This window comes from Delphinapterus leucas, chromosome 11 (genome assembly GCF_059928025.1).
Source record: "Delphinapterus leucas isolate spDelLeu-1000000601 "Yukka" chromosome 11, BTC_Dleu_Yukka2, whole genome shotgun sequence".
Taxonomy (NCBI): domain Eukaryota; kingdom Metazoa; phylum Chordata; class Mammalia; order Artiodactyla; family Monodontidae; genus Delphinapterus; species Delphinapterus leucas.
Window position 1 is genome coordinate 52511602 of NC_143139.1, and position 26661 is coordinate 52538262.

At 44.3% G+C, this 26661-nt stretch overlaps 1 protein-coding gene across 1 annotated transcript in view; it reads right to left on the reverse strand.

The window, feature by feature from the left end:
• Positions 1-26661, reverse strand: part of GRIP1 (glutamate receptor interacting protein 1) — a 266616-nt gene that overhangs the window by 15326 nt on the left and 224629 nt on the right. Inside the window, 3 exon segments of the mRNA XM_089919997.1 lie at positions 14064-14297; positions 19171-19282; positions 20112-20268. Coding sequence (XP_089776123.1) covers positions 14064-14297; positions 19171-19282; positions 20112-20268 — 503 coding nt within the window.

A 26661-nucleotide genomic window follows, 5' to 3' on the forward strand; every position in this document is an offset into this window, starting at 1 on the left:
TAGTGTATATGAAGTTTCAAAACCTGAAATGACCTGGTATCTGTGGAAGGACCACTTTTGTGGCACTCATTTATACAAGCATAGAGTAGAAAGTCCTACTTTACTATAGAAGAGATGTGTGTGTTTTAGCAAAATCCAGCCCCCTGCATCTGACATGTACCTTGGCATGAATGAGAGCACCCTTTCCCCTCGAAGAAAAACTCATCAGGAGGAGAGGAGATGTCTTTGTTGGTAACCTGGGCTCAGGTAAAAGGCTGAGGAGAGTATGTGGGAGATGCCCTGACAAGCTCCTCGAGGAGGGCAAAGATCTTTGTTTCACTGATAATATCCCAAACTCCTCTAATGGTACCTGCCACACAGTAGGGCTTGTAGTTTGTCGAATAAATGAAACGACTGGTTCTGACATACCATGTGGTTGCGCTTGGAAGCTAGTCAGAACTGACCATCACGTGCTGTGTGAATGGAGTGGGATTTAGTTCTGAGGGTCAAGCCATGCCCCGCCTCCCGGCCCCAGGGCGGCCCATGCTGGAAATGAGCAAGGCAAAAAGCTGCAGGGTGGCTGGCGTGGATGGGGCCCGGAAGGACAAAGCTCCATAGTGACACCGTGTGGCCACGACAGGTGAGAGCATCACTGACGTTAGAGCCAGGCCTGCCCTGCCTTGAGCTGAGGAAGCCCCATTCCTGCACGGAGAGTAGGGTGGGATGGAGGGTCCTCCAGCTCAAGATTCTGGACTTCTTGCTAATAAGGCTGTGGGACTTGATTGATTAGCTTAAAAAGCAAACCAGGGCTTCCCCGGTGGCGCAGTGATTGAGAGTCCGCCTGCCGATGCATGGGACACGGGTTCGTGCCCCGGTCCGGGAGGATCCCGCAGGCCGCGGAGCGGCTGGGCCCGTGTGCCATGGCCAATGAGCCTGTGCTCCGCAACGGGAGAGGCCACAGCAGTGAGAGGCCCGCGTGTAAGGCCAACTGGCCCGAGGCAGGGGAACACAATCAGATTCACAGGTTGCATCAGACCGAAATTCTCCGGACCACCCAGTTCCAGAAACTGACCTGGAGACATTCCGGACCACCCAGTTCCAGGAACTGACCTGGGGACTTTGCACCCGGCCCAGCCTTCCCGCCTTTCGAGTGGTGGGACTAACGGTCCCCCAGGATACCTGAAAAGACCACCAAATAAGGAATACCCTGCGCCCTCCCAGATTCACCACACCCCTTTCCCTTCTTCCCCTATAAAATCTTGCCCAACCCTCGCCCACGTGTGACTTCTCTGGCCCCTTTCTCTCGGACCAGTGAACCTCGCCCGGGAGCGCTCCCTAATAAAGCTCACTTGAAGCTTTCCTCTGTTTCGCGGTGCCGTTTGTTAAGATCCGACCTTACACCGCGTACCGCAAAAACAAAAAAAGCAAACCAGATGCTACTGTCTCCACCTAGTTAGAGGAGCAGATCATACAGACGGGGAAATGAAAGCTCAGAGAGGGTTAGAAACTTGCCCAAGGTAAACAGATAGTAAGCAACAGAGAAGTGGTTCAAACCCAAGTGGTTCTGACTGCAAAGCATGGATCTTTGCACGGCATACTACCTCTTTATCTAGCACGTGGTTGCTTAATAAATATTCATTGCAGAGAAGATATTTTGAGCCCCTCTAGAATTATGATTTTGCCTTAGGCCATAGGACAGGAGAGTTTTATGTGAGGTGGGAATGTTACTGAGATGTAATTGACATACAGCTCTGTAGAAGTTTAAGGTGTATCACATAATGACTTGACATACATATACTGTGAAATGATTACCACAATAAGTTTGGTTAGGAGAAAGTTGTTTTTTTTTTTTTTTGGCCATGCAGCAAGGCACGTGGGGTCTTAGTTCCCCTACCAGAGAACCTGTGCCCCCTGCAGTGGAAGTGTGGAGTCCTAACCACTAGACCGTCAGGTAAATCCTGAGAAATCTATTTTTTAATGAAAGATTTCAAACATATTCAAGAGCAGAGATGCTAGGACAATGAATCCTCATATACTCATCACTCAGATCCAACAAGAGCTCACTTACTTCATCCCCCCGTCTTTTATCTTCTTTGGGGGAGTATTTTAAAGCAAATGCCAGTCCTCATATCATTTCACCCTTACATAACTCAGTATGAATCTCTTAAAAAATATAATCACTTTTTTATACAACCTCAGTGCCATTAATTCATTCACAAAATCAGCACTTATTCCTTGATATATTCTAATATCTAGTCTATAATAAAATTTCCCTGATTGTCTCAAAGTGATTTTTAGAGTTAGTTTGTTCCATCAAGGCCCACGCATTGGTGTTAGGTCTCTTAAATGTCCTCTTACCTAGAGCATGCCCCCATCCTTTTTTCCCTGTGCTACTGACTTATTGTTGAAACTATGTCATTCGCTCTGTAGCATGCCCTTCTGTGCCCCATTTTCCTTTAAAAGGAAATTAGCTCTGGTTGCTTGAGTCAGAATCAGCTTTGGGGGGAGGGGTAGATCACAGGTAGGACAATGTGATTCCTATAACAGCACATCACTCAGTGTCTAGTTGTCCCACTTTGGGTGGGTTCGGGTGATGACAGTTTAATTCTTCCATCATAAGGTTCCCCATTAAACTTCAATTTATAGTTTCATCCATTGATGACCATTGTCTGAATCAATAATTTTATCAGGGGTTGCAAAACGATAATCTTTTTATGATCTCTTACTATCTTCTATATGAGCTAGAATTCTTTTGTAAAGAATTCTCATTTCTTCAATTAGTGCTGTTTGGTTACTCTGAAGTAGTTTGTACAAGAAAGGCAAAATGAACGCTAATTCTTTCATTTTTAAAATAGGGAATTAGTGCACTGAATATTTCCAATGGTGTCCCAATGAGGGTTTTTTTTTGAGGTGAGGGGTAAGGGAATGGCCTTTTCAAAGTACGTTATCAATATGAACCTATGGGTTTATATATATATATGATGTTACGATCAATTGCATCATTCTTTTGGGTGCTCAAGTTTCCTCATCTTTGGCCAAGGAAAGTCCTTCATATTGACTTCATGTTGTCCTTTTGATATGACCCGTTTGCTCTGATAAGTAATTTGCTTTCTGGCACAAGATATCATAGACTCACCATGAATTTCCTGCCTTGATTGGAGGAAACACTTCTGGTTTACATTCTAGTCCCTTTCTTCCCAAACTCATGTTCCTTTCTCAAAGGGAGGAAGGGGAGGAACAGGGAGAGATGGGTACAAAGGAGGAGGGAGTGGCAGTGACAAATAGCTAATATGGTTGGTAATAGTCTGCTATTCTTGGGACTCTGTTTACTAGTGGATGAAATTACTCTACTCCAAGGTCCCTGCTTACATGCCTCTTTGGCTTTGTCTGTGGGATCTCCTGTCCTTATGCCCCCTTTCCATCTTTGTTCCTAGTCAGGTTCTATGTGACAAGCAGCACAAATGGGGTGGAAGGTGGTGCATTCTAGTTATCTCTGTTCCACTAGGTATAGGTTTGGAGGGAATTCCCATGGACCCTCTGCATATGGCTGGTCAGTAAGAGGACTGGCATCTGCTCTGCAAGCCAAGCCATACTCTTCAGTCACATCTGAGAGTCACAAAGCCTATGCTTGCAATGGACATTAGGAAGCCCAACTCTGTCTTAGCCCTGAGATATGTTTCTCAATACAGTGAACCTGAACCCTTGCATTTGGGGTACATTTGGTGTGGGCCTCAAGTAATAGTGAAGTTCTTCATTGCTCAATTGGCCTGTGCTGCTTGGGTGTTTGCTCCACAGGCCAGAACCCAGAAGGGGCAGAAGGATGAGTGTCACCAAATACTGCCAACACCAGGCAGTAGTAATCCGTTAACCACAACAGTAGAGAATGGACGTCAGCCAGAGCAGGTGAGCAGATTAGCCCTTAACTGTAAAGTCACAGCTGTTGGCTAAGAGGCTTGGCTCTCCTGAGCCTTAGACTTGATGATACAGCTTTATGGCAAACTCTTCAGGATGAGAAGCTAATAAAAGGTTTAAAGTTGAAAGTAATCTGTTTCTCTAGAAAGATTTCCTAAGCTTAGAGGAGAGTGAATTTTAATAGCCAGCCCTATGGTTCTCCTGGAAGTAGCTTGGAAATAGCAAATAACACAATGAAATTTTAAAATGATACAGAGGTAAGATTCCAGCAATCTGTAATTCACAAATATAGGACACACAGCTGCTCTCAAAAGCAGCAACAGTAAATTGTACCATGTAGCTGCTGCCCTCCTGTTTAGCTGGAGATGGATAGTGGGTACTTCTGATTTACTTCCTGTCCAAAAGTAATTCTAAGGGTTCCAAAGTTTAAGTCACAATTTTCCCCCGCAGATGAATCCCTTCACCAGGAACTTTCCTATATATGACTGACTGCTTTTGACCTCCCGACAACTCTGTGCATTAGAATCGTGCCCTTCCTGCGAACGAGGACACCGCCCCTTGAACTTGGTGAATGGACTTGTCCAGTTAGAATACATAAGCCTGGGGATTTCAGTATTAGAATATCTGACCTCATGTGCTGTGTTCCTTCCACCAAATCATGACTGTTTTTTCCCCTCGACATACAAATCTACTAGCTGGTCAGGCAGTTTTTATCCATTTCCAACTGCCCAACCAACTAAAGGTGAATAATTTATCCCATCTGCTGTAGTTCTTCCCATCGGAGCCCTTCTGTGGCTTTCCCCAAGCATCCGGCCAAACTGCTCCCAGCTGCTCAGAGTTCTCTGTGTTCCACCCTAACCCAAGTAAATCAAGATTTTTCTTGCAAGGTCTCCATTCTGTGCTGACCAGAGGATGCCTCCGGGGAACGGACTGTGAACACAACGATAGATTTTCTGTTCTAAAAGGGCCAATGAGTCTCTTGGAAGGTAACTCTCTAGGCGAGGATACCCTTCTACGAAACCCAGTTCAATTTTTAACCATTCATCACAGCGCACGCTGCAATGGCCTCTAACCCTCCTGAGAACAGAAGCTTTAACAGGAGGTGTCGGGCTTCACGTGATTCAAGTTGAGCCTTGTTTTATATTTCTAAGCAAGTCTATCTGCATGTCTGAACAATGCCCTCGAGGCAAAGATCAGAAACCTAATGCCTGTGTTTTCTTTTTTTTTTTTTGCGGTCACGCAGGCCTCTCACTTTTGTGGCCTCTCCCGTCGCGGAGCACAGGCTCCAGACCGCACAGCCTCAGCGGGCCATGGCTCACGGGCCCAGCCGCTCTGCGGCATGTGGGATCCTCCCGGACCGGAGCACGAACCCGTGTCACCTACATCGGCAGGCGGACTCTCAACCACTGCGCCACCAGGGAAGCCCCTGTGTTTTCAGTTTTGACACAAGTGAAAAGCCTCAGCAGCAGAGCCAACTCCCCCCACCTGGATTTTAATGGCAACCGTGTCTACTCTCTTGAGCACGTCGAGGCAAGTGGCAGCCACCCCCAGAAGCAGTTCCTAAGCCCTGGCTGCCTCTGTGGCTCAGTCCCTCGCCCAATGGCCTTATCAGAGATGGTTCTAGTACTTCCACAAATTACCAGGCACTTGGGTTTATTCTTGCAGACACCACCGGGGGGGCCCTGTTCCTTTAAACCTGACAATTCAAGTAATTTTGGTTTTGAGCACAATTCTATACTACCTGTGGGGCTGGAAGAAAAAACTAAAGTACGGCTGTTCCAGCTGCATTCTTCCAGCCCAGAGGAAGCCATCTTGGATTCTGCCACTCAAAAGTGTGGGTTCCAAGATGAACAGGGTCAGGAAAGCAGCTGCTACCTTCCTGTCCGGGAGTCTCGTCGGCAGAGGAGAGAACTGCACGGACAGCAGCGTCAGACGCTGCCTCCTGTTTCCTGGCAAGCATGTGGCCCCGTGAGCTTGACAAACGGGGGCTCAACAATGGGAGAGTCAGAGCTTGGATGGTGGCCCTAAGTCTGTGAGTGTCAGGGCTGACTTGGCCCTCGGAGAACTAAGTCCCAGCCAAGGAAGTTCACAGTTTTTAAGATCCGTGGTGGATTGAGGGCTGCTTTCCCAATTCATCTCAGAGGACCTTTGCAGCTTTCATTTCACATCATACTAAAGAGGAAAGAACCAGATCATTCTCCAATCCTCCAGGAGATCAAGCTACGCCACAGGCAGCTTGATGGACACCTAGTTACCGTTAGCTCTGCCCCTGGCCCTTTCTCCCTGCCCAGCCAGCACCAAGTCAGCCAGCCTGGCAGAGACTGTTCCAGCATCTCAGCTCAGGACCACCTGCCGGCCCCTCTCCACACCTGCCTCTGCTCTCCGGCCCCCAGGGCTGTTCTGGCCTGGCTCTCCTCCAGCTCCTGTCTCTTCCTGAGTCGCCCTGGCAACTTACTGACCTCCATAGCCCTCAGGCCCGTGTGGGCAAGATGTCCTGATGACAGTTCGAACATGTGTGTGTGTGTTGGGGGTAGGTGGGTTCCCTACACCACCAAGCAGTCCTGCAACACCAGCTGAGTGTCCTACAGTTCAAGTCAGTTCTGACATTATCTCCCTGGTGATAGCGTCAGACTCCACAGGTTAAGGGCTCAGCCTTACAATGTCACCTCACCTCCACCCCAGCATTTTAGACAATCATCTTCAGACACGGGTTGTCACCCGTGCCTTTGACCAACCGGCTATGTCTCAGAGGTTCCAGCAGCCCTCTCCTTGGGTTTGACTAATTTGCCAAAGCAGCTCACAGAACTTACCATATCACCGGTTTATCATAAAATGGTACAACTCAGGAACAGCCAGCTGGAAGCGTTGCTCTGGGGCAAGGTATTCGGGAAGGGCGCAGAGCCTCCATGCTCTCTGAGCGCACCACCCTCCCTGCATCCCCTCCAATCTGAAAGCTCCTGGAGACCCATCCTTTCGGGTTTTTATAGAGGCTTCATTACACGGGCACTAAGTAAGTCATTGGCCTTTAGTGATTGATTTCACCTGCAAATCCCCTCCCCTCCCTGGAGGTTGGGGGTGGGACTGAAAGTTCCAACCCTCTAATCACAGGATTGGCTCCACCGGCAAGCAACCCCTATCCTTAACTGCATCTAAAGGGCGCCTCATTAACATAACAAAAGATACCTTTCTCACTCTCAACATTTAAGAAATTCCAAGGGTTTTAGGAGCTCTGTGCCAGCAACTGGGACCAGATCAAATGTATACTTATTATAAACCACAGTATCACAGGTGGCCTCCTTGATTCAGGGGCCACCTGCACCTCTGGGTGAGAGGCATCCCCTTCACCCATCCTCTGGGCTTCTGGGAATTTGGGGGCAGGAACTTGTCATTCGGGAAGTATGACAAATTACAGCGGACCAAACTCCCACTGCACTGAGCACTAAGAAAGTTGATTTTATTTCCTCATTCCAGGTAATGCTGTGGTTTGACACTACAAAGATCCTCAAACAAGAAAGACCTCTGTGCTCCATCTAAGGGGAAGAAAGAGGGCAGCCCTGGGCTAGACTGTTATCAATGTCATCCTCATCACAGCCCGGCCAGACACGCAACAGACACATAATAGAGCAGAACGATGGTGGAGGAAGAGGTCCAACAGGCTACTCTCCAAGGACCTGGACATTAGGGGAACAGAGTGACCCTCAGGGAGCCACCTCGTTTGTAAAGTGAATATCCCATAGGTAATAATATTTTACGACCTATTAACAAACACATTTGATCACAACAGAGACAAGCAAAAACATCAGAAAAAGATGAATGATCCCTAGGCCAGGGCTAGACTTAAGGGAAGCTATTAACATTTCTGGACAGAAGTGAGAGATCAAAAACTGAGATATCAGGCACACTAGACCACTGCCTAACAAGCCCGCCTAAGGGTCATCTGAGTCTAGGGGACTGCACTCTGTTTGACTTAGCATTTCTATGGCTCAGGGCTCAGACTCTGTAAAAGTGGATGGCAACTTACAGGGAAGAGATACGATGCAAATTGAGTTCTGTCCCTCAGAAAAGATAAGTTCAAAGGCCTTGCTTTTATTTCCCTGTAAGTCATTGAGCAGCTTTCATTTTAACTAGGAAATCTTATTTGGCATTCTTTTTTTTTCCCTCCATGGACTGAGGTATACATATATATATATATATTATATATATATATATAGTATAGTTTCTTTATCTTCCCTTTGAACAAGCTTTTTCATCCTGCTGTCATTCCTCATTAATGAGTTAAAAAACACTTTTTTTTTTGCACGAGCCAATCATTTGTTTAAGAGTTTTGTTTTTTACATTTTTGAAAAGTAAGTCTTAACAGAATCACAGACAAGGGAAGCTGATTGAAACAATCTATTTTGAGGACTGTTGGGGCTGGATGTCATTACTCATATAAAACATACAACCTAAACTCCAACCCTTGTCCTATAATTCCACACTGATTGTCAGCTGCCCCTGGTTTTACAAGGAGAGAATATGCTTGTCAGACTGATGTAGTGACTAGTAACTAGACACACGTCCATTTCTCTCTGTAAAGAGATTCTCATTATGATGTACACCTCCAACTCTGGAGGCTCTAAGGCAGCTGCCTGAATCGTGTTTAAGGCTGGGATCCTGAGGAGATCTCATTTTCTGGGTTTCTGACACTGTAGGGCTGAGGTAAGACTGAATGGTGACTTCACCTGGGAAATGCTATTTGTGAAGTCTCCTCTCCTGATAACAGGTGATCCCTCCTCTTTTCTGCTAAGTGAGTAAATTGAAGTTCAGAGAAGTGACATAGCCAATGACTGTCAGATTGTGACCAAACCTCTGTCTGCCTGACAATTCACTGGATCTTGAGTACCAACTGCAAGTATTTGGTGAAGAAAGATGCCTGTGCCGGAATAAGATATGTGTTTCCATTTCATATTTCCTCTTAAGGCCGAGCCTGTTCCTGAACTGGGGAGAATATTGCAAAAGGAGTGGGCTTTAAACACCAAAAATGACACTCCTTCCAAGAAGTGAAACAACTTTATCATATCAAGAAGAACAAAGATCCACTCTCAAAACACTCAAATATATTGAAATTGCAAAGTGAACTTGGCTGAGAGAAAAGTTGATGGTAGCAAAAGCAGTTACAAGAAATACGAGACTCAAATGTTCATGGGTCATGCCATCAGCAGCCATAAATAAGAGATGATTCTGGAAAATAATTTTTAAAAATCTTTCTGTAAAAAAATAAATAAAAACAGCTGCATACAATTAAGAAATAATTTTATTGAAAAACACAAATGACACGGACTTCCCTGGCAGTCCAGTGGTTAAGACTACATGCTTCCTCTACAGGGGCCGCAGATTCGATCCCTGGTCGGGGAACTAAGATCCTGCATGCCACGCGGTGCAGCCAAAAATAAAACATCAAAAGGAAATGATTTTCTAAGAAGTCCAAATGCTCTGAATATGAAGAATTTTCTACTCTACTAAAAAAAAAGTTTTTTGCCTTAAAGTACGCAAAGAGAAGTGAGGCTAGAATTCATCTCAGAAATAGATTAAGTGGACACCAAAGAATATTTAAGCTTCAGAAGGAAAAGAGGGGTTATCAATGAACTGTAGCTAAGATCACAGGCTCCTTAACTGCAAAGAGAAAAAAAAATCTGTGATAAGCTATAGTACAAACCAGAATTCATTTTAAAGATAAAACTTCAGAAGCTCCAGGGCCAAAGATGCAACCTCATTTCCCCTTTACTCAGCCACTATGTGTCAGTGACTCTGATTTCACTGACACAAAATAATCACCTCCTGTTAGCAAAACCTAAGGGAGTGATTCTCAATCCTTAGGGAGCAAAAGAATCCATTAAGGGGTTGTTAAAATGTAGATTCTTGGCCCCCACTCCCAGAAAGTGCTCACCAGGTGAGTCTAGGTTGGGCTTAGGAACCCGCGTTGTAACAAGCAGTCATGTGATGACGGTAGAGATCATCAGAGGTCCATATGCCAAACTATTCTCTAAGGCTATGGTGCCCAAACTTTCGGTGGAGACCCATTAATAAGTCTTGAAATCAGCTTAATGTGACAGCATTTGAAAACAAACAAAGATGTTAAAATAAACAAATAAATAAATAAAAGAAAAAAACAAAACAGAAAATGTTAGCATACAGCGTGCAGTCAATTTTTGGATTCATTTACATATATGAATGTGGGTGTATGTGTGTCCTGAATTGTGAGGCAAAATGTATTTTGGACTGTGTCTTAGCCAAGAAAGTTTGAGAGGCAATGGCCTCTGGAGACACGAGTATCACTTCCCTGTGACTCCCTCACTGTCTACCTGCCGTGCCCCCATCTAAGTACCGAACCATCACTCCAGCGCCAACTTCCTCCTCCAACCACAAAGGCCCAAAAGGGAAGTGAGGCTGTGGTGCTTTGTTCTCAAGCGTCAGGAAGGATAACTAGCTTTTCAGGTTCAGGAATGCACGGGGTCGACCTGACGGAAGACCTGCCGGGACGTGGCAGAGCCTCAGACGCAATAGATAGTGTGAAATAAACAAAAACCATGTAGCCTCTCACCTGAGCTCTGCATTTTCAGAAGGTCTGAAGGAAGAAAAGGTATTGGTGAGGAGGACTGGGTGCAAAAGGAGGGGCAGATAATGGAGAGGAAGTTCCAACTCAAGAAACTGGAAGATTAAGGCCACGCTCTCTTCTTTCTGTATCAGGAGATGGAGTGGTTTTTGCTTTTTGTTTGTGTTCCCCAGGAAGAGGGTGGATACCGGCCCATTCATTCCTATCCTCTTGAGGCAGCTTCTAGTGCTAGTAAGAGTTTGTAGGTACTGGCTTGGATACGGACAGATCCACAACTTGTCCTCATGGTCAGCTTTCACCAAGCGGCACACAGCCACGAGAAAGACGGCAACTAAGTAACACCAAGTGTGTTCAGAATGGTGTGCTATTAACCCTACCCAGCCTTTCCACTCTGGTCTTTGCAGCCCCTTGGGAATTCCTCCACTAGGTCTATGCAGAAAAGTCCACCCAAGGGGCTCAGGGAACTGAAAACCAGCCTTCATTCCACTTGCCAAGCTGTGCAGTCTTAACTTGGGGTTATTTTTAACTTGAGGAAGTGATGTTTTTCTATTTCCCTGGTCCCCTCTCCACACCCCCCCCAAAAGAGTACCTTTTCCTCACTTCTGTGAAGGTTTAGTACAGGCTAATAGCACCCCAAGGGGAAGATAATTCAATTGCATCAACAAGGCACTGTGCCTTTTCATGGTGTCAGGTAATCCTCCAGTGTTCAAGGGATGCCCATAATCAAGGCACAAGCGCAATTACCAGTCTCTGCTCTGAGTAAAGTGACTCTTCTAATGACTATTTCTCCTCTCGAGCATTTCAAAATTGGAGAATGTGTTTAACAACAAACATGTGGACGGCCTATCAGGGTAATTGAATTCACTTAAAAAAGAAAAGATACCCGAGATGTGAGCATAAACCACCCCCAGAATTCCATGTTGTCAGGCGGCAGGCTCCTCCGCTACATCTTCACTTAACAAGATCATTTTGGGTGTCTTACAATGCCCAGGACATCACCTACTTCTGAGCATCTTATTTTGTTTGGTATCAATCTGGAAGAAGAGTGAAGCCACATGGGAAATGCACTTACTGCTACCATTGAGGGGAAATGACTGAAGTGGAGGAAGAAATAAGTAACCCATTTATTAGGTCAAGTGGGTCCAGTGGAGTCTGTGATCTGTGGCCTCTCAATTCACACCCCCCGACACAAATGTTCCAACCAGTCCATCCCCTGCCACTCATTGTGCTGTTAAATGCATGACGCCTTTTTCTTTAAAAAAAAAAAAAAAAAACAAGATCTATTTTCAGCACATTTTTTAAAACCTCAGCTATAACAACTTGCACAGCCGACTGACTGTCGTTATCTTTGCTAACCGCTTTCAGTACAGGAGGGACGGCGAGACAAGCCTTTTGTATTGCTGGGCTATCAGGAATGTCTCTTTGAGGAGACTGCTTCACTCCAGGAGGAAAAACGGCTCTATTTATACTTGCTATTTCCCTATCCTGCAGCTGGAGGTAATAAATGTCTGCTAAGAAACACTGCCGTGGGAGGGGCTAAAAAGAGAAAGAATATAGCACACAGTAGGCGCTCACTGGTATCCTTTTCCTTTGGTGCTGAAGGAAGGTGGGTTACCCAGCATGCTCCCCTCTGCCTGGGCAGTAGACTTTTGGAGAAGAGGGGAAGGCAGGGTTCCTAAATAACCGAGGGAATCAGGAAGGGCCAGCCCTTTTCTTGGTACAGCAGAATTAGCAGTGACTCTGCAGCGTCTGCAATTTAATCACCAATGGAGTCCTTACAGCCTCCTAATGGTGTTGGTCAATTAGCACATTAGGATATGTGACAGGTGGTGAAGGCTGGTGTTTACCAGACAGACATCAATTCACGGTAACTGGATAAACAAACTAACTTATGATACGGGGCTAGAGCTGGGTCTCCACCCTAAAGTGTCAGAAACTTCTTTGCTTTTCTGTAAAGTCTGTAATGCCTCTTAATGCACAAGGCTCTCGTTGGCAGATCTGCACTCCCTCAGTATACTGCTATCTGTGACATCCTTTTGTACATGTTTTTTTCTTTTTGGTACGTGGGCCTCTCACTGTTGTGGCCTCTCCCGTTGTGAAGCACAGGCTCCGGACTCGCAGGCTCAGCGGCCATGGCTCACGGGCCCAGCCGCTCCACGGCATGTGGGATCTTCCCGGACCGGGGCACGAACCCGTGTCCCCTGCATCGGCAGGTGGACTCTCAACCACTGCGCCACCAGGGAAGCCCTTGTACATGTTTCTTTCTGTGCTTTGGAATGCCTTCCCACCCTCCACCTTCCTGCGGAGTCAACACCTGCATCTAGGAAGGTTTTATCTTCCTCTGTAGTGGGTTCAGGTTCCTCCCCAACCCTGCCCGCCAGCCCCCTACCTCGTGCCGTCCCTCAGGGCAGCCTAGTCTAGCGTCTATTGTACTTATCCCACCATCTTCCTACTGTTTCCTGGACTGTCTCCCCATTAGACCATGTGCTCCCTGGGGATTTATAATACATTCTTTAAGTAAATGAATGCACAGTCTATGCATCGAATGAATGAATGAATGAATGAGTGATGAAAGAATGAACCCAGGACTGGAACACAGAATTCAGAACCCAACTTCCTATACAATCCTTTCTTTCACTATATCCGTTGTCAGCTGCAAAACGGCTACTTTTAATAGTTAGGGAGACTGAAGTCGTTAGAGGAAAAAGGGAGTAGTTGGCCTTTACCTCCTCTCAACCTGACATTTATATGCTCTTCTGGGTAAGACCGATAACTTACCTCTAGTTAACAGATTATTAACTACAGAGAGGGTCTTGGCTCTCAAGAAAAGTAGGGTGAGATTGTTACCAACTATACATCCTTATGTATTAGCAACAAAACAACAAAAAGCATTAGAGTTCTACAAAAGAAAACCAGAGAAAGCTCCCTCCCACTGCTTTCCTTGACCTGGGCTCCACAGACACTGTCACCTACACATGCCTTGTTCAAACTCTGCCAGCAACTCAGATTCAGCTGTTTGCAATCATAGGTTTTCTTCCGTGAAGCAAAGTGAGGCAACTATCATAGCAGAGATGGAATATAACCAGGGCTTACCCTGTCCTGACCCAAGACATCTAAATGACATCTCAAAGAGAACTTCATGTCCCCTGAATAATATAACCGTCTACTGAGAAGTCTGTAATTGATGATTAAGCCTTCCAGCGTCACCCCTGAAACCCCTTTTCAGTGAAGCTGGGAGTGTACGACATTTAGAAAATCCTTCCCCCTTCCAATGAAGTTGGAATAACAGACCAACTCATTCAACCTCCACGTGACACTAGAACCTCAAACTTCTGTGAGAAGATTTTGGCCATAAATACATTTCTGGTAAATTCACTGCTTGAAAGCCAGTGTTCCCCGTCTTATGAGATCACCTCTCAGAGATCACGTTTTGAGAACAATCGGCCTCTGATGATCTGCCTTTAAGCTCTAGCTTCTCTCCTTGGCTGAGCCCACAGTAGAATGTCATGATCATGCTTGCATCGGGGTGGCCACGCTGAACAGAATGTGACCCTAAGGGAAGGAAAGAGAGTTTCCTGACCTTGTGCAGCTCCACAGGAGTTGGGGACATGATCTCCTTCATTTCCTGCTTCATTTTTCTCAGGGTGACAGACTTCCTGCCCACATCCGAGGGCAGAGTGTTGCTCCGAGTGGTCTGGCTATAGTGTGGCCGCGAACTGCTCCGTTCCTGGAAGCTGGCCTGTCGCCCCAGCTGACTGCGAGGTGTAGGGGCCTCGTGATTCAAACTCATCGTGCTCCCCGACATGATTGTTGCCTGTGGCATTGACAATTTTCAGAAACAATTAAGCCACGGACTAAGTAAAGCGTTTCGTTGCTCAACATGAAGCACATTTCTCCTTCTGCCCAGTCAAAATACGGTCTCTTCAGGGCATAACCAAAGGCTGGAGAATGGACGTACTAATTGCACCATGAAAGTCTGGGAATATGCTTCACAAGTGACATGTATAATGCACAACTCAAATCCAATTTAAGTACTTAAGCCATTGAGTTTATTTAATCAAATACCACCCCTGGCAGTTTGGAGGCAAACTGAAAAGCTCTAACATCTGCTTACTGCAAACTACATTTTAAGCATTAACTTTCCACTGAGTGGGATCTAAAGATGGGATTCACGAGGCAGCCTTCAGTATATCTTACAGAAATGAACTTAAGAACACCTCAGTGGGGACCAGGCTGACCCCATTTGCAATGGTGCCTCTAGCCCCACCTGGAGGTAACAATGGGCTGAAATGAGGCTACTGATACAAAGGCGAGGGCTTCTACCGAACGCTGGCTGCCTAGCTCTGGCATATTGTCTTTCCTTTGGCCACGTGGCCGGCCGGAGAAGTTGGTAGATCAGCTAGGTCTCCACATCATTTGGCGTAGGTCAGTGTTTCTTAGAAATGACCTTTGTGTAAGATCCTCAGAGAGGTTAAGGAATAATCATTGATCACGCTACCGTATTCAACCCTTTGCTCAAAAGTGATGAGACCTGGGTTGGATTTTACCAGTGAATTGAGAAGTTTGTTCACTTTCAAATATGTTCCCTGCATAATACACAAGGAATGCTAAGATTAGATCTCAAAAATGACTGAGTCTCAGAAGTGGAACAAAAAGAGCATTTGAAACCAATATCATGCTGGGAATGTTCATTTCTCATGGTTAGAGGATGCTAAAATTCTGAAAATATGCCTGTAGCCAGCTGTGTTCCTCCGTATGATGGTTATATAATGGTGTACCAGCATCAGTGAATCTGCATGAAATCATGGATACAGAAAACAAATTCCACGTGCCACGTGACCGGCTACAACATGATCTAGTGGTGTTACTACCGATGCTAAAAGTAACAGAAGTGTAATTTGTTGAGTCCTTTGAATGTATTCACGCATTTAAGCCTCACAACAACTTTATGAGGTAAGTGCTATTATTCCTCCTAATTTACATGTGAGGAAACTGAGGCACAAAAAGGCTGACCTACACACGGTCCCATAGGTAGTAAATGAGCCAAGTGCACTATCTAAAATTACTGATCAGGAGGGAGTACTGCAAAGTGAGTAGAGTTTTCATTTGTTATCTTGCTAAGATTTATAATTCCAAGCTTCACCTGGTGTTCAGCTATACACATGCCACTAACAAGATCTGTGAATGACAGCCAAGTATTAGCACACAGGTAGGTATATCTACAACTCTGCTGAAAAAGAAACAAAACAAGTGAACTTATCAATATCCTGACTAGATCAGTTATCTTACTGATAATTTTTTTTTTTTTTTCGGTATGCGGGCCTCTCACTGTTGTGGCCTCTCCTGTTGCGGAGCACAGGCTCCAGAAGCGCAGGCTCAGCGCTCCGCGGCATGTGGGGTCTTCCCGGACCGGGGCACGAACCCGCGTCCCCTGCATCGGCAGGCGGACTCTCAACCACTGCGCCACCAGGGAAGCCCCTTACTGATAATTTTTAAAAAAACAATTGTAAAAAAAACCTCATGGGTCATTGAGCATTTACAAATGCTAAGTACCACATTGTGTGTGTATGTAGCATACCATTAAATACTTATAATAACTCTATATGGTAAGGTATTATAATTATTATACCTCCTCATTTCACTTAAGGAAGGGGATGCCTGGATAAGTGAAGCAACTTGCCCAAGAGTCTGGGATTACTACTTTAGCAATGTCTCCAAAACTCTTATTCTTGACTATGAGGCTATATTGGTTCTCAGTCAAGTATGAGGTTGAAACACATAAAACTGACTTTGTTTAGTAAATGAAAAAAACCCTTAACATTTATCCAGTGTGGACTATCCATATAATGGTTTATTTCAGATGAATCCCCTTTAAATTGAAACCTTTCTATTACTAGCGTTGCTGGTAACATGGGACATCCTTTTCTTTTATGGCATTTAACTCACACATATCATTTCCTTGTTTAATCTACTGTTACTGATAGCATCTGATGGCTGTTTTCTTGCTGTGGTGACCATCCACCTATTGTTTTTACCTATTTAGACTAGCTATTTGCTTTGTTAACATTTATTTTTAATGCTCATTTTTCATTAGACCAACAGGAAACACACTGGAAGTCAAATAATCACTACAGCCGGGAGACAACACTTCTGCTTTGATGAGCCTTAGCCACAACAGAAGTTACAATCTGATCTAGAAAGGGTTCTAATGGAAGCAGTGACCGACTATCAAAAGGTCTTCAGGTCGAGTTTTCAAAGGATAGATTGTTTTGTTTAAAGTGAATGTAAATTGAATGAGTGATATTGCTGAAGGAATACTAAAATTAGAACACAAATACAAAAACTAAAATAAAAAGTAATTATTTGAAGTTTTCTAGGATTTGTTTCTGCTTCAAGAGTATGTGTTGCCTGTTTTCATTTTGCACAATTCATAATTTATATTATACTTTTTCAAAATTATTAGTGAGATGACTGGTATACATACAACTTCGGAGGAATAGATTTAAGAGTTCTCTATCTGACATTCAGTTAAACCTTCTTCCTATGTTATACTAAGCAAAAGGTAGTTAAGGCAGTACATTCATTACTCAAAAAAGGGGCAAAAATAATTTCTATCAAACATTTATTGTGCCATGTTCTATGTTAAGTGCCGTATAAACATTAGCCATTATAATCCCCATATTTTAAAGCAGAAATACCTGATAAGGAAATTAAGTAACTTGTCCAAAGTCTTAGTTTGAATTTTTCTCTTTTGTTAAAACTATATATTTTTCAGCGCTAGAGCTGAACCTAAATTATTGCTATTAGCAATGGGGAAAATGACTAGTATCATTTTCATTTTCATTTCAATTGTAATCATTTTTCATCTTAGCTAATCTTCTACATTTGTTACAGTGATAGTATGCTTTAACTTTTAATGCTGGATATACATTTCTTATGCAGGAACCTAGCTCCAGTAATATTTTTTGCATAGTAGCTTTTGCAATCAAGGGAGCAGAGTTCATCCAAACTGATAAATGAATTCCCTTTGTGCTAAAAGTGTAAATGAGATTCTAATTTATGGATTTGTCAATCATTCTTCCTAGTTGAAAACTTTAATTTCTATTTGGCTTATTAATTCAACCCATTTTTTTCCCTGGATGTATAATTTCGAGGGCCACACCTGCCAGAAACGATGTTACAGAAAACCTATTGGCCCCTGCGAGATGACTTCTATGCTGACGTATGTTGTTTCCATTGGATAACTCAATGTCTGAGTGAAAACACAACTTCATTGTACTACTTTTTACATCATCTTCATTTTACCTAATGTAGAAGCTATTAGAAGAATAGCTGCTTCTTCAAAAGAGAAGTATTTCAAAATGCAAAGTGAAAAAGGCGTACGAGCCAAAACACACTTTGAAAAGCAGGAATATGTTCAAAAATTGTGAACTGAGATCTTTACTCAGTTTGAGAGAATGCTGACCCTTCTCCATATGGGAAGTGGTAAAAGTTTAAATAAGCCACCTGATACTTAAGCACTCTACTTTTTTTGAAAGTTTCATAGAAGGGAACCAATTGCTAACATCTTAATGTATTTAAATTTTATAGGATTATCCATCTCCAGGTCCTTTAACTTGTGCTCTGAAGCTGCAATTCATGCCAGGTAATAATCATGATGTTTACAAATTCAAACTAGTATTTCTCTTTATAATTCTCTTTGCAGATTCACAGACATTAGAATCACATAAAGTATCCACACATGCATTTGAGAAGCAAAATAATATAAAGATGAGTCATCATTTTAGAATTGCAAGAGTTCCACCCCATTAGGCCATTCACATTCCTTATGGTGACTTGGGGACCTCATATGACATCAAAATAAAAATGAAACTTCTGCCACTTTATTTTTTACAGCTCCGAAAATTTAAAAGAACATAAAAGGAAACAGTCCAGGACTTCCCAGACCAAAGTGTGAATACCGTCAGCAAATTTATGGCTTTGATTAAAGAACTCCCCAGGAGTTCAGCTATTATACTCCGTCTCTCTGCAACTCCTTGAATTCACACTAAATTAACAAAGAATCAGGATTTGCAATTAACAGCAATGTAGTCTGTAATATGTTGGCTGGCTGCTTTTCAAACAGACTGGCTTTTTTCACCAGAGGCACTGTCATCTACATTAAGGGCAAAATGAAGTAAAGTAAAATTTCCTCTTATGTTCCTCTTCACGATCAAATTAATGTCTCTACCAGGTACAAATGAAAACATGCCAAAGAAACCTTTCTAAAGCAAATAAGAGAATGAGAGATGCCACTGCTGGGAGACTTAGCTCGCCCCAAACGATCCAGTGGCAAACAGGTACAGTCAGGGTTAGCAGGGAGCAAATGGCAGAAGCCACAGGTCAGTAAGCTCGGCGGGGTGGGGGGGAGGGGTGGAAATGGGGAAAGAAATACTTTTAACTGCATTGGATAAAATCAAATCACTGTCCAGACGGCAAGGGGGCAGGGAAGGCAGTTTCACAAGCAAAAATATAAACATAAAGGGTAGCTACCAAGAGATTCATGTTTCTCAAAGACACACGCCTGTCAGCTTTCTCCTGTGGAAAGGGTTAAAGCTTTTAAATGAACTGGTGTGATCAATGCCAACTCAAAAGGACCAAGAAAACAATGAATGTAGAAACAATAAAAGTAGCAGGACCGAGGCTACCTCCAGTTCTCTGAGAATTCCTGATTGTCCACAGGTTTCCAAATCCTCTAGCGCTTGGGACCAGAAGTTCTCCTCTTGTTCAGCCTCTGCACTGTCCGGAGCCCCTGTAAAACTGTTGTGAAAAACAGTCTGGGTTAAGAACTTGCTGGACAGTTTTTTTTTTTTTTTTTTTTTGGTCTCCAGAATCATTCTCTCCTTCATCTCACGCACAAAATAGAGATTCGTTTTGGGTCTGGCTTTCTTCCCACTGTGGCTTCCAAGTCAAGCCAGCTCCAGTAGAAGGATGGTTTAGGAAACTCAAAGTGTCTCAAAGACCAGAAGGACCATGGTCTTACTAATTGAATTTCAGAGTATTCATGGCTGCGTCAACATGGCACCCGTGGGAATATCTGTCAGCTGCTCTGTCCACAGGGAAAGGGAAATCAAACTTTTCTCTAAGAGAGAAAAATATGTTTTCCCCACTCATTACAAACATCAGTATAGAGCCGTTAAGTGCTATCGCTTTTTATGAATTTCCTTAAAATATTTTGGTAAGGGAGCCAACTGCTAAAATAGACCTCTCAGTTGAAAATAGGGAACCCTCAGTTAAAAACAATTTTTTTTCTAATGTAAGTTAATGTGAAACTACCTTCTAAACAAAAGGAGAGGGAACTGGTCATAGAGTGAGGACGCGGTTTACAGAAGTAGAATTTCCTCATGTGCTGCTGCTGTTTTCATTCAGGGCAACTTAGCTCTTGCCCTGTTGTGTGGTGGAGCCCTGCCTCCCACTGGGCAGGCCCAAGTCTTCGAATCTGGACATGGGGCCAGCATGGATGGCGACAGTGGCTTCACACAATGCTTCCAATGCTAGCAGTGGGTGCCACTGGAAGTAGAGAAGTTCACATCCGGCCCAAATGACCCGGAAGCAGTCGGGACAGGGTAGCAGTTGGTGAAAACCTTACCCACTGACTGTGGACCGGTCCCAGTCTTCGTTACTCAGCCCCACATCTGGGTAAGTCTGGCTTCGAGGCTTAGTGACTGGGGACAAACTGCCTCTCTGTTTGGGACTCCTCCAGTCATAGGTGTTGAAGTTGTAGCCTGAGGCCTGAAAGCCAGTGCCTGAAACAAAAACAAGGCATTATATTCTATTTTAGTAACTTGTCTTTTTCTGTAGCTTCCGTTAGTTTGTTCAAGGGGGCTGACTTTAACAGAATTTGGGATCCTGGAGGCCATCAAGACAATACTTAAGTCTTACATTAAAGACACATTCACACCTATTATCCCAAATGAGTCTAACAACAACCCTGAGGTAAGACCCTTAGACCCAAGCAGGAGGAGCCACAGTGGGGGACCTGTGCTTTCTGTGGCTCCTGCCCTCCTCTGTCCGGGTGAGAAATCTGCTGGGGCCTGGGGGCGGTGGTGGTGGAGTATGCCCAGACCTGTATCTAACCCTTTCTAGCGCAAGCTCCAGAAGGTGAGAACCCTGACTTTCCTGCCCAGACACCCTGCGTCCACTTCCAGGTGGAAGTCTGTCCTTTTGAGAGTGGAATTTGCCACCAGATGTGGATTCCCGGCCCAAGGAGTGGCCAAGGGGCGCTGGTTGCAGGAGTGTGGACTAACCGTGGCTAAACCGGCTGGCGCCCACCAATGTTAGGGATGAGCCCGAGGATTATTTCATCCACCAAGAAATGACATTGTTAGCGAGTAGGGGGGTCAAATAACTACAGCACCAGCAATAATGGCAAACACAAGGTGGGCATTTACTATGCAACCAGAACTTCATTAAGTGCTTTATTTATTTATTTTTGCGGTACGCGGGCCTCTCACTGCTGTAGCCTCTCCCGTTGCGGAGCACAGGCTCTGGACGCGCAGGCTAAGCGGCCATGGCTCACGGGCCCAGCCGCTCCGCGGCATGTGAGATCTTCCCGGACCGGGGCACAAACCCGTGTCCCCTGCATCGGCAGGCGGACTCTCAACCACTGTGCCACCAGCGAAGCCCAAGTGCTTTATTTGTATCACCTTATTTATTCTTCATAATTATCTTTGAAGGTAGATACTGTTATTATTTGCATTCAAGGACCTAGGGGTACTTGCACACTTTCCTGGGGGTTCCAGTCCTAACTTTAGGAGAATCAGTTTTCAGATCCTCAAATTCCACAGTCAGGTCTTCCCCAAACCGGCCTCGCTGAGAAAGTTCTGGGAGGATCTGAGATCTGTCAAGTCTCCCTTCTTACTTCCCCATTCACAATTGTTTTCCTGCCCCTTTACAAATGAAAGACCTACTTCTCATCCATATCAAACCTTTGAATGAGCTTGGCCCCGGGATATAAAAACTCCTAGGCATCAAATCAAGGGATAATTCGGGAAAGCCTCATTCCTGAGGGCAGGTCTTGGAGTGGAGCCTTATTTCAATCAGGCACAGATTCAGCGCAAGGCTTTTACCCCCTCTCATCCATCTATCTCCCTGCATCTCAGAATCAGAATTCAGAAGGACAGCTGTCAGGGTGAGGAGGTGGGCACATTATGATGTTTATTTGAGCTGCAAAACAAAGACTGACTTCCTTTCCGACAGGGAATTAAGTCTGATTGGCTTGATGGGTGACAGTGAGGAATGGCTTTGACGATGAGGTTATATAATGGACAATTTTCCACACATTTGAGCTAAATCTGTGGCTCCATATTTTGACAAAAATATATTTAAGCATATTTACCGCAAACTGGAAATGACAGTTTTTGCAAGTATTATAATTTGAGGAGAAAAAGGTTAGGATGACAGCTTTAAGTGTGTTGCGGGGTCTCAGTTTTTCAAAATTCTTCATGAGGTGCCTTCAGCTGGGAGAGCAGGGGCTGACTGGTAGGTCTGACTTTATGGTTCGTGCCGTAACCACCACACACGGCTTCCTCTACTCCTTCAGGCTGTGACCCGTTACATGTGTGTGTGTTTACGTGTGTGTACCGGGTTGCAATATTACATACATTTCTTACTATGCTTAAAACATATAATCTAGCAAACAGGCCTAGGGCTCCAATTTCACATACAATTCAATGACTCAACCACATAAGTTGACTGTCTCCATGCCAACCTTTTGTCTGTCTTCCCCACTCACTTTCCCTCTACTCGTTTGGTCCTATAACGCCATCCTCACTATCAGTTAGAGCCCAGAGAGAGCAGGATGGCCAAGGGTAACGTGCTCTGATCAAAAGGATTTAATCTCCAGCATGCAGGGGAAAGCACACAGCCGCATGATGGAAATACTGTACGTATCTCCTGTTTTAGGAAACCAAGGATAAGAAGTCCTTGGCACAGAGGAACTATTTACAGTTCAAAATCTCATTTTCTTTCTTGGGTAACTGCAGAGTGTGGCTGGACATTTGGGGAGAAGTCTTGTGTGATGAATGTGCAGTTTTCTGTCAGAAGTGTTGAATTAAGGGAACACATGAGTCTCCTCTTGACGGGGGGGTGACTGGGCAACACTGCATTTCTCCTGGCTCCGTCTGACAGGCTATGCATCTTCTCCTTCTGAGCCAAATAAACTAACCCCCAAGTATTTACATGAAGTCTCTTAATAAGAGTTAGGGGAAGCCCACGCCTCACTTCCCTTACCCAGCTTTAAACTTGCTAAAAGCCAAATGCTAAATGGTTGTGTCCTCCGGGGGAGCATCCTTTTCTGATAGGCATTAACCCATAGGACCGTTCAGTTCCCAGGGGAAATTCCAACATGTTTTAAACTGAGCAGATTAACTTTCTGATTTTCCTTCCAACTGTTGTAAGTAGTTCCTGGTGACCTGGGCAAGAGTGTAAGGATGGCCTTGAGCAGATGTGAAGCATCAGTACTAGGAAAATGTCCCCTCCCTGCCGAAAGGCGTGTCTATCTATACCAAGGATGCCTTGTCTTAATAAGCATTATTAAATGATTATTGCATTACAACAAAGCAGGGCACGAAAAGGAGATACAATTCAAATATTTTTGCATTAGGCATGAACTTAGAAGACCTGGGTCTGGTCCATGCTATGCTAGCACAGGGACTGAAGTAAGAGAAGACCTAGGTTCAAATCCCAGGTTTGCCACTTCCTTGCTCTGCAGTCTTGGCCAATTCACCTCCAATGTAAAATAGGGATAATGACACGTGCTTCACAAGGTTGATATGAGAATTAAGGAGGATAATACACACAAACACTCATGAACATGCCTGGAACACAATGAGGTTTTAATGAAAGCCTCATTTAATGTTCATTACTTTTATTATGTACTAAGTCACTCAACTTGCCAAGATCTCAGTCTCCCTATTATAAAACAGGGAAAGTAGGAAATCAGCATTGCTAATTCAGGAGATGTTCCAGCACCTCTAAGACTTGTCAGGTACTGCTGGAGGAGCTGAAATGTAAAGATAATAAAACTAGGTTCCTGTCCTCCCAAACTGCACAGTTTAGTATAGGTTTTGGAGAAAGAGGAGGAGAAACAGGCATAGATAGAAAATGAGAATTCTAATAGCATGTGAGGAGTGTTATCCTTTCAGTCTGAACACACTGAGAGAAAAGAATAGAGATCTGTCTGGGGGCCAGAATACAGGTCATGAAAGGTGTCAACGGAAAAGCAACATACAAGCTGGGACTTAGAGGATAAGCTGGCATTTACTAGTGGAAGTACCGCAGAAGCAGTGCAGGCCTAGCAAGAGGGGCTGGAAAGGTGCACTCGTGATAAGCGCCGCTCCCTGGCCTCACGTTCCGTCAGTGGGTTCCTGCTTCACTCTCATGGAGGGAGCAGTAGTCCAGGGATTTCCTGGTCCCTCGTATCGTCTGCACTTAGTCCTCCCCAGAGGAAGAGCAGCGATTTACCCAATGGTCCAGTTCTGGAAAAGAGCACCGGGAATGTACCCTTGGGCCCTTCTTGGCTCTCTCCAGACCCATTCTCTCCCACTGCTGCTGCACCATTAGGCAAGCAAACCTGGGTCCCACTCCTGGGGCTCACTGAACTTGAAGGAGGCAGGAGGCCAAGACTGCACAGTTAGCTGACTGTGGCAGACTACTAATTGCCTATCATAACATCCATTCTCATCTTCAACTTTTTACTAGAATACCAGTTTTGAGGGTGGACATATTACTGCTCAGGATAAGACTATATTTCCTAGCCTCCCTTGAAGTTGTGTTAATTTAATTATGTAGAAAGTTCTGGCCAATGACATGTAAACAAAACTTCCGGAAAGTCTCCTTACAACTCTCTTTCCTGCTGCCCGGAATGTAGATGAAATGGCTGGAGCCCCAATAACTATCTTGGACGATGTGATAAACCCAAGGATGGAAGGCAAGTACTAAGCATAATAGAGAAGAAACACTTAAGAGCATGGGTCTTTGATGACACTGTTGAATTATATACTAGTTCTGAAATGCCTGCTCCTTTTTGAGTTAAGTCACTGCAATATTAGGGTTTTTAGTTCTATTCAGCTAAGTCAAATCCAACTGATATGCTGGGGTTAGAGTTTTCTTTCTAGATCTGACTTTCCCCTTACTTAAGTCCCAACATCAGACCTGGGTTGGGGTAGGGAAATAACAATCCTGACTCTGGGTGTACATTCAATCCAGATTTTCTGACAACCCCCCGACTCTGTCAAAAAAAAAATTAAGATGTTGATATTTTAATCCATTGCTGACTCCAATTTCTATTTCCCAACAGATTTAGAATTGATAAAGGCAGGGACTGATTAACATCAAAACACCTAGCGCTATCAAGGTACCAAAGACCAAAGCTTGCTTAGAGAAGAGTGAGCACAGGATGAGAAGTAAAAGGTACTGTGGGGAAGTGTCGGGAGATGGGATCGATAAAGCAGTTGGGGACTGGGGCTTCCCCGGTGGCGCAGTGGTTGAGAGTCCGCCTGCCGATGCAGGGGACACAGGTTCGTGCCCCGGTCCGGGAAGATCCCACATGCTGCGGAGCGGCTGGGCCCTTGAGCCATGGCCGCTGAGCCTGCGCGTCCGGAGCCTGTGCTCCGCAACGGGAGAGGCTACAGCAGCGAGAGGCCCACGTACCGCAAAAAAAAAAAAAAGGTGGGGACTGGATTACAAAGAACTCTGTGTTTTAAACTAAGGACCTTTGGCTTCATCCAACAGCAAGAGAGAACCATCAAAAGAGTTTTTTTTTTTTTTTTTTAAGGGAGTGGCATTGTTTGATTTAGGTTTTCTAAAGGTCATTGATAGTAACATGGAATGGTAAGATGCTCAAAGTAAGATGAATGAGGAAGTAAATATTTCAGACCTGATGAAGGATTTGTAACAAAGGCAATGGCAATGAATGGAGAGACATGAGATGTGAAGCTAGTAGAAAGTAGGAGGATGCCTGGGTCCTGATAACACAGTGGGGCTACCTGCCCCCTCAGGCTCTTCCCTACAGCGGGAGAAAAATAAGCCTCTATCTTGTTTAAACACCATCCTCTGTATTTTCTTTTATACGTAGGTGAATCCAACCCCTAACTGATGCAGGTGGATGATGACAGCGCAATTTAAAATAGGGAATATCTGAGGGAAATTAGGTTTGGGTAAAGGCAAGTTGGTTGCCACAGTTGAGAAGATGTTACCAGGCCCTGAGGAATATCCCTTTACATAGGAGTCAAACTTAAAAGCCATGGAAAGAATAAAATAAACGAGGCAGCCCAGGTGCCAGAAATATAATTAGACTTTGTATTTACTGAGTGATGATGTAAATAAGCACATAAAATCAACAGGTATGATACTGTAAACTAGATTTAAAATTCTAAATTGATTAAAACATTGAAAGATAGAAGTAATTAAAAAATGTATTTCCTAAGTAGTTACTCTTCTTACTTAGAACTGGAAACCTTTTCATTTTTCTTTTTTTCTCCCTCCTTTCCCTTTCTCCCTCCCTCCCTCCTTTCTTTCTTTCTTTCACATCTCAGTTTCAGTATCTGGTCTTATATTTTGTATAATAATGTGAGGGATGCTATGGATTGACTTGTGTCACCCCCCAACTCATAAGTTGATGCCCTAACCCCCAATGTGACTCTATTTGGAAATAGGGCTTTTAAAGAGGTAATTAAAGTTAAATGACGTCATAAGGGTGGGGCTATGGTCCCATCAGATGGGTGTCCTTATAAGAAGAGGAAATGTGGATACACACAAAACACCAGGGATGCGGGTACACAGAAGGAAGGCCATGTGAGGACACAGTGAGAAGGTGGCCATCTGCAGACCAAGGAGAGAGGGGCTTCAGAAGAAACGAAATCTGCCAACACCTGATCAAGGACTTCTAGCCTCCCAAACAGTGAGAAAATGCATTTCTGTTGTTGAAGCCACTAGTCTGTGGTATTTTGTTACAGTAGCCCAAGAAAACTAACACAAGGTATAAAATTCAGCCTAGATTCTTTTCACTGAGAGTAATGTTTACGTTTTATTCAGTTGCATGAGGAAAAAATAGGTCTTCACAAATGTAGGTACTTCTGAAAGTTGATGGACACTTGGTATAATAATTTTTACTTTTAGGGTAACTACACCTCAGATAT